This window comes from Glycine max, chromosome 13 (assembly GCF_000004515.6).
Source record: "Glycine max cultivar Williams 82 chromosome 13, Glycine_max_v4.0, whole genome shotgun sequence".
Taxonomy (NCBI): Eukaryota; Viridiplantae; Streptophyta; class Magnoliopsida; order Fabales; family Fabaceae; genus Glycine; species Glycine max.
The window spans coordinates 20,178,945-20,188,009 of NC_038249.2; the positions used below are offsets into that span (position 1 = coordinate 20,178,945).

General features: G+C 34.6%; 1 protein-coding gene across 3 annotated transcripts; it reads left to right on the forward strand.

Moving 5' to 3' along the window:
• The first annotated feature begins 951 nt into the window (after positions 1-951).
• On the forward strand, positions 952-6,501 carry LOC100816818 (afadin- and alpha-actinin-binding protein). Of its 3 annotated transcripts, XM_003541524.4 has the most exons (16): positions 952-1,286; positions 1,365-1,393; positions 1,478-1,589; positions 1,697-1,794; positions 1,885-1,981; positions 2,150-2,239; positions 2,349-2,411; positions 2,557-2,631; positions 2,716-2,781; positions 2,875-2,952; positions 3,539-3,649; positions 3,730-3,807; positions 3,916-4,035; positions 4,817-4,860; positions 4,944-4,971; positions 6,194-6,501. In XM_003541524.4, the coding sequence occupies exons 1-16, from the start codon at positions 1,254-1,256 to the stop codon at positions 6,206-6,208; spliced, it is 1,137 nt and encodes a 378-aa protein (XP_003541572.1). In that variant the 5' UTR covers positions 952-1,253; the 3' UTR covers positions 6,209-6,501. The 3 variants fall into 3 exon arrangements, with proteins under 3 accessions (XP_003541572.1, XP_006593543.1, XP_014620853.1); XM_006593480.3 differs by lacking the exon at positions 4,944-4,971; XM_014765367.2 differs by lacking the exons at positions 4,817-4,860; positions 4,944-4,971.
• Positions 6,502-9,065: the final 2,564 nt, after the last annotated feature.

The window sequence follows — 9,065 nt, forward strand, 5'->3', positions numbered from 1 at the left end:
ATATTTATATAAAAGCAGTATTTTTCATTAACTGATATGATGAGTTTGTATCACAAAAAAAAGATATGATAAGTCTGATATCAATGATTTATATTATGAGGATAAAAAAAGAAAAAACGAGACACCATATCCCTTTTTCACAAGAGAATTTAGTTTTGCATGTCAATTTTTTTTTTCCTTTCAATGGATTTTAAATATAGTTTATTTTAATTCAATGAGTTTTTAAACAATTGTATTTTTTTTTCAAAATTAACTATAAATCAATTCTAGAGAACAGATACATTAAAAAAAGTTCAAACACCATTCAATTGAAAATAATACTGCTTAATAGGCATCATCTTATATTAAAATGATGAGTTGATGTAATTACCATAATAACTAGAAAAGAGGTGAGATTAGTTTTAGTTAGATAGATAATAAAAATAGAAAAAAAAATATATACAGAAAAACTCATAAAAATATATATAAAAATATCATCTGTGAGTATATGTAACATCATTAATCATTTAATCGAATACGAAAATAAACTAAGTGTCTAAACAGTCAATATGTCCATAAAGTAACCTGATCAATCAAAGCGCGATTTCTTATCTCAACAAAATGTCTGTAAGACTGTAACAAAACAGTTGGTATTAGGATAAAAAAAAAAAGCAATTACTCCCTTTAATACATGCAAAGGATTAATAACAAAGGACCTAACATCATAAATTTCTAGGGTCTGGTGGCTAGTATAAAGTTATAATGAACCCATTTTTCTGTAGATTATTGCTGTGAATCCATTTTACAGAAATTTGAGGGATGAATGAATAACAAAATGAAGACAAGTAAGTAGCTGGAGGAGTTAAGTGCGTTGGGACATGAAAAAACAATCCACATTGATTAGGAAATGAGAAGTGCGTTATAACCCGAAAGATTGATTAGGAAATGAGAAGTGGCATCCCAACCAAAAAGAAATAGAAAACCCTGCACGTCTAATTCAACCAAAGGATTCTCATAATCACAACTAAAATATAGCTCTATTTGGCACTCAAAGAAAAGTCCATCTGAAGCCAGCTGTAGGTTTGCAATTGGAGGGTGCAAAAACAAACATCCAGATCTGACCGCAGAGTATTATTAACCAGAGCACCCGTTTCATTTATTCCTCTTTCAAATTTGGATCTAAGAACTAACACTGCTACTACTATTACTACTACTCATAGTCACACGCAGAGCCCATAAAAGAAGCTCCCTCTCTTGCTCTCTTTTTAACAACTATGCCTCCCACTGATGGAGACTTGGATCTTAGGGTAAAACTCTTCGAGAATCCCTATTTACGTTATTCTCCCTCTCCATTTCTCTAACTCTCTTTTTTCTTTTCTTTGCAGCCACCTTCTCAATCTTCCTTCACAGCCGGGTTAGTTTATTCCTCTTCAATTCTTCCCTTCCTTGTGCATTTTTACCAATTCGTAGGGGTTTCCCTTTCTCTTGTTTGTTTCAGCGACTACACGTTCGCCGATGTTGAGAATTTGGAGCATTGCGCTAGGTATCTCAACCAATCGCTCGTCACGTTTGGTTTCCCGGCTTCTCTCGATCTCTTCGCAAATGACCCCGTGAGAATTGAACTGATCCCGTTCTGTCTTTCATTTACATTGTTTTGTTTTTCGCCAATGTGTGAGCGTGTGTTATGTGAATGATGTTGTTCTGGAAAATGTGGTAGGTTTCAATTGCGAGGACTTGCAATTGCATTTACTTCTTGCTCCAGCAGAGACAGCGCGACGTTGAATTTAGAGAGTCTGCTAATGATCAAAGACAACGGTAGTTGCTAAATATAAGACCTTCGATTGATGTTAGTCTCGCAATGTGTTATGCGTGTGAGTTCAATGTGTTTTACTTTTGATGTTGTAGACTGTTGTCTGACATATCGAGATTGGAGGCCAAAGTGGAGAGGCTGGAAGGTCTACTACAAGTCAAGGACAGGGAGATAGCGACTATTACTAGAACGGTAAGGAGTGCTTGTATTTCTGGTTTTGGCAAACCTAAAGCATGTTATTGTCTTGCTTAGATGAAAAGATTAGAAGTGTGTCTGTTAGTCAAGATGTAACGATTTCCTTATTTATGCAGTGATGCTACTAGATTTTTGTTTAATTTGGGTAGAATTCCTTTTATATAGGAGGCTAAAAACACTGCAGCTCTGAAGGCTCAAATTGAGAAGCTGCAACAGGAGAGGGATGAATTTCAGAGAATGGTTATTGGTAATCAGGTTAGAAGTTTGATCTCTTTGCTTATTGTGGCGTCTTGTTTGGATGACCCTACTTCAAAATGGATAAGCCTCTGACTCTTGTGAATTTGACTATTGAATGGTGTTAAAGCAAGTAAAGACTCAACAAATGCATGAGATGAAGAAGAAGGAAAAGGAATACATAAAGTTGCAGGTGTGACATCTTTGATTTTTTATTTTTTTTATTCTGATGAGAACCATATTTGGTGATTAGTGCTCTTACATGATAGGAACTTACACAAGTCCACCTATTATTAGATTTGGAAATGAATAAGGGCTGGTATTTTTTGTATTTGCAGGAGAGGCTAAACCAAGTGTTGATGGAGAAGAAGAAAGAGTCTAGGTCAGGCATGGAGATAATGAATTTGCTTCAGGTACCAGCTATCCATGTAGTTTGGACTTTGCTTGGAAGATATTTTATTTCATGATAATTTGGTATTTATGATGTGTGTAAACAGAAGGAAGGGAGGCAACGTGGAACATGGAATGGGAAGAAAGCTGACAATGATTTTTATAAAAAGATTGTATGCATATTGAAAAACTTTCACTCTGTCATTATAGTTCTTTGTATTCGGGACACACCCTCATCTCATACAATTTATTTTTAATGTTGAAAGGTGGATGCTTATGAGTCAAAGAATCAAGAACTGATGGCAGAGAATGCTGATTTAAGAGCATTATTGAGATCAATGCAGGTAGGTTCCTGATAGGTAATTATTGTTATTTGCTGAAATTTCTACTTGCAGATAAGACTATGAATGCAATGCATGTTTATTCTATTCACATTTCATTGATTCTACTTGATGTAATTTTGAACTTTCATCGACTTTTGCTTTGTTATCATTCAGTTACTGTATGTTGCTTTTTTAAATTTTTGTTATGCCTGCAGTTTTAAAAGACTCCTCTCTCCCTGATATTCCCTTTCTTCTCTCATGTGAATATCTTTCTTCCCTGATATTTATGTTTTTTGGTTTGGACATGAAGTCAACAATATAATTTTTTGGTATGTGTTCTGGGAATCGATTATTTTGTGATGCAAAGTGCAAAATGATGGATGGCCATAGTAATTAAATGGGCGCTGGAAGAACATTAACATGGGAGTCAATTTTTGGTATTGGTGGCTTTCAGCATATTTCTTTTTTGATTTCATCCTATTTTCTATTTTATGTCACCTACAGTCTGTACTTCCCTCTATATGAAGACCTTTATTCTGCGATGCCCCTCCCTCTAAAGCAGGTTCCTTGTCCTTGATTATGAGATTTGTGAGTGTACTGATTACAGGTGGATATGCGTGATTTCTTAAATGCTCCTAATGGACTACCAAAGCAATCTCTCACTGGCAATGAAAGAGTTGAAAGTGATCCTTCACAATCTCCATTGGTTGGGAAAATGGTATGGAAGATTATTAAATTTTCATACTTTATTCCCTATGTCAAACTGCCTTCTGAAATTAATGAGTTTGGTACTTGCAGGACGTATTTGACCTTCCTTTTCACATGGCCAGAGATCAAATAGAAGAAAGTCTTCGTAACAAAATGGCTTCTATAAAGGTAATTACTTATTAGTATCACTTTCCAATTTTTATCTTTTAAGTATTTGCATATATGAATGAATTGATTGTCTTTGGTTGTTAACTGCTTGAAAATTGAAATATGAAGGAGCGCATGGTTCAATTGCAAGATGCTCAAAAGGAAGCAGAAGTTACTTCTGAGGCTACTGAGAGGGAACTTGAGCTTGAAGCTCAACTTGTCGAAGCAAGGAGCATCATACAGGAGCAGGTAATGTGTTTTGTTCATGCAATTGAAATCACAAGTTAGGTCCAAGGCATTTAGAGCCTGTTTGATGCTTTGATTGTGATGTAAAATCAACAAAAGTTGCTTTTTAGTTAGAGAAGCTCTTTTTTTGATGTTTCATAGTGTTTGGTCAAAGTACAAAGCTCTTTATAATGAAAGCTGAAAAAAACTGCTGTTATGAGTAGCAAGAATTGTTGGTCTTTTAGGAAAGCAAAAGCAAATTTTTCTCAGCAAGGTAAAGCTGGTACTTCGCCAGAAAATGGAGTGAAATAGGAAAAATGGCAGTGCTGCTTTATTGAGTCTTTCTATCTATCTATTTTAGATTCATTAAAATTTTCAGTTACTCTTAATTTTCAATTGTTATATGACTAAATGTTGCAGTGTTGCTTTTGTTTTGTTTGTTTGCTCAAGCAAGTCTGTACTTGTTACAATCACCATATGACTATTAATTTAAATCTGTATTAACTTTTTAATCTGTGTGGCTTCTATTCTTCATTAATTGAAGTTTGAAAAGCATGTGGGTCATTATATATGTGGACTCTTTTTTTTTTATTAGTTTTCTTTTTCTTTGGGGGGGGGGGGAGGTTGTATCACTCAAACGAGTATCTCAATTCAAACAGTTCTCTCTTTCAATAAATCCAATGAGTTTTTCTTAATCACTCTTTTCAATCTAATTGCCTGACAGTATTTTTTAGTGTTAATTTTTATTTAATAATGCATTTTAAATTTAAGGTAGAGAACCATGTGATGATGTGTTGTATTGCAGGCATCAATAATGTCTAAACATCTTGCAAAATCTGACAGGCCAAGGTACTCAGTGTACTTTTGATTTGTTAAGAACCATTTAATTATGTATAGATGCAGTAAGTTGAATTGCTTTTCAAACTTTACAGGGAATCTATCATCCCAGCACCGGCTGAGGTATGTATATATATATATATATATATATATATATATATATGTTTTGTTTGCCTGTTTCTTGTTTCCGACAAGTATTTTGTTATGTAAATTTAGCGACCAACCTTATTTAATATAATTAAGATTCTGAAGGTTTTTCATAGTGTGAATACTTTGTTTTGTGGTGGTTGGTTGATAACTGATAAGTAGCTTTGGAAAATTATTTGTAGTGAGGTATACTTTATTTTGTAAAGTGATTATGGCCTCAAACTATCTTGTGGGATTTCTCTTTGGAAGTTTGCAGGGATATCCAATCTGAGTCTGTGTTTCTTGAGTTTCCATTTGTGATAGATTATAGTTTTTATGTGGGATATGGCATCTGACATTTTTGTATATCCTGTCTTTTGATTTGGTGTATGCAACTTGAAAGTTAGGAATTGTCCAGTGGGTCCCAATCTTGAATAAAATTTCCTATCTTAAGTATGTTTATTGAGGTCAGAAATAAGCAATTTGGTTTGTAAGGGTACAACTTACTAAGGAAGAGCATTTGTCAATAGCTTGCAAGTTCATACAATTTAATTGACAGGGTAGGACCAGATGAAACTTGCCTGTTTTTCTCTATTTTTAGGTTTAGCTGATTACTTTCTTTTTGTCTCTGTGTGTGTGATGAACTCTTGATGTTTTACAATTCTGAAAATATCTTGAAAGTTCAAAATGGGAATAACTCATTCAGCACCTTCGAAGACACCTGGTCTTGAAGATAAGACTGATCCGTTACCTGAAATTCTGAAGCTAAGTTGTTAGTACTGAGAATTGTAGAAATATAGAGGATAGTAGAAAGGGATTTCCATCATACTTATTCCTCTACTGGCTGCAGAAGGGATCAAAATATTGATGTTTGGATGGTCTGTGTGCCTTTGTTGGTGGTAGCAAGTATTGGTGTAGAAAGGGAAGGTGGTGATGATGACATTTAGCATTAACCATTTGTGTGGCCTCTGATGCTGATTCTTTTATTTGATATTTTCATTCTTTGCTTGAAATGTTGATTAACATATGATTTTGGGATTCAATCATAAAGTTGAAATCATTATCGTGTATAATCATAATGTTAATTGGCAGCTTCCTAATGAGGTAAAATTATAGTTGTCATTATGTCACATTTAGCTGTAGATTTATTGTTACTTGCTTCTCCATCAGTCACATTGATGGTGCCAGCGTTGTGATATCGTTGTTTCTTGGTTTACAGGCAGTATGTAATTAACAAAGCTGAGGATACTCACATTTGATGCTTGGCATGATTAATTGAGTTGGCTCTCCAGTGTAACAGGAATGGACAGCATGCTTTTAGCCTGTTTTTCTAATCTTGCTTGTTCATCGTGCACTGCCCTAGTTTATATTAACAGGCCCGAGTATGGTCGAATATCATTGTAATTATTAGCATGATGTTGTAATTAGTGTTATTGTACCCGTGGAACTGCTAGAAGAAAAAATAGATCATATTTATGTCACAAGAACCATTCAAACTACATAACATTTAAGATTGACAGCTAGAAATATTTTATACTACCACTTTTGGCTCTTCTAAAATTCATGTCTCATTTTTTCGGTGGGAAATATACAGGTCACACATTTATAGAAGAAATGGTTGTTTTCAAAAATGAATGCAGAAGGATTTCTTGGGACCTAGTGTTCTACAAAGCCACCAACTACTACAAAATGTTTCCATCTTAGGATCTTTAGTGATGTGAACCCCCCAAACCATTAAAAGCTATTTAAATGTGATGTAATTTTGTATTTGTAGATAACGAGAATCGATTTTGGGTCTTTTAAAAACCTCCTTACAGGTTGTTGCAGATAGGCTATTCTATACAGCTTATTAAAATAAGCATGGAAGATCTTTTAGATTATCCGTGAGATACTTTTACAAGTTTTTTCAAACACTCTCATAAGGACTTGTAAATTATAATATAAGTCTGAATAAGCTGTTTATAAGTTCTTCCAAATGGGACCGTATGTTTTAACGCTTGATTATATATATGAATGTTGGACTTTAAAGAAGAGAAAAATGTGACTAGCAGAAATGAGATAAGATGGAAGTGTGACCAATTAAAATATGAAATAATTGCTCATCAAGAGATAACAAAAAATGGGTTAAGGTTATTTGAATATGTAAAAAAAAGGAAACTAGAAACAATAGTGAGGAAAGTAAATTATATGATTTTTTTAGTCCCGTGGAAAGGGAGAGGAGACTAGGAAGTAGGAAGGACATTGAGAAAAGTTGTGAAGAAAGATTTCGTTTAAAATAACTTGATGTTAATTGTTTATGCATGTAACTAACGGTGGAATTTATTTATTCTAATGGATTTCGATGAATGACTAAGCTGCTTGTGTGCCTTTCAGAAAAAAAACTTCGCTGTTTGTGTGGATATGTGAAATTTCGTACAGCTGAGAAATTTATAAACTGTTTTCATATATTTTTCTGCAGGATTTTATTACCTTTAGTTTTTGTCAATACGCGCATGAGTTTATTAATTCTAAGGGCTTCCAATGTCATTGGACTTATTTCAACAGACAGCCTTACCCAAAATGCTTTAAATGCGTAGTATCGTAAGGCATGGACTGTCATTGAAACCACTAATTAGGGAGTTGTCATTGGGTTTGTCCCTACCGAATAATTCTTTTTTTTTTCTTCAGAAAGTATCATTTTCACGTAATGCTTTCGATGTTTATGGAGGAAGTGTGAAAAAAAAAAAATAGAAACACAATTTTATTATACAAATTATACAATAAAATTGTATTTCTGTTTGACAACCCTATATGTTAGCCTCTGCACACTGCACATCGTCATCGTCAACCATAACCATCATCAAACACCACCAAGACCTACACGACCCAAACACCAAGATCACCACCTTCCATCACGTCATCATTGCCACCGCCATACCTACAACATCATCGTGCGACCCAAATGGCACCTCACACCAACAGATTTACGTGTCATAGCACCACCGCACCGTTGTGCGAACACCACCCCACGACGCAACAGGGAAGACGCCCGCTGCGGCACAGACGGAGGTTCAAATTTGGGTGCGGAGATGGTGTGGTGGTGATGGGTTGGTGTCGTGGGGAAGGGGAAGGGGAAGAGGAAGAGGGAGGGAGAGGGTAAGAGGGTCTTTTCTCAAGTGGTAGGGACCAATAGCAAATGTGATAGGGATCAGTATGAACTCCAACAAGTTACTTGTTTTTAAAGAGTTATGATGATGCTGATAGGTTGCAGGTTATAGTTTCAACTAACTGGACCTACTAGTGCTTACCAAGGCACATTGTCCATCTCATCGATCATGTATGTGATAGCCTTTGTTTTTTGGTTCAGGGGAGGGGAATGTGGAAAAAGTTTGGTGATACTGCCTCATCTTATGAATGTGTACTGGTTCACAAAATATGGGCCTCAAGGAATGTTTCGGAAGTACTTACTGTCCTCAAGCTCCAGTCATTTAACAAAAATAAGAATGTGTCACTCTAGTTTCTTGTGATTAAGATTAATTGTTCTTAAAAGCTACATATTACTAAAAATATAAAATAGAGCCTTTGTATTAAGAATTTTATATTACAAATAATGAATTTCAAATAAAGAGATGATAACTTTTAAATTAAATTATATCATTACAAATTCAATTCTAGCCAAATTAGTTTTAGAGAATCAAATCAAGATCTGTCAAATTAAGTTAGAACAATTTCCCCTAAATTAAGATGTACTCCATGTTGTGGGCAGCTTAGCTAAGCATAGCAGCTTATATGATGTTGTTTTATTGAATTGACATGCTTCTATATTTATACGCTTATGGACAACTCGGCCTTACAAATGGTCATAACGCATAACTTCTAAATTAATATCCTCTCTTGGATTTAGAACTGCTCGTATTTAGCATCTTATATATATATATAATATGTAACTGTTATGTTACGTTTTTCATGATAGCACACTATATCTCTAAGCTAAATTATAACATGATTGACAGGTGAAGCCTGTTAGGAGTTGGATCCTAAGTTTGTGCTATGAAGAACATTATTAAGAAAGGTTAGTCCCTTAATCAAACTTTTACAAGAATGTCACGATA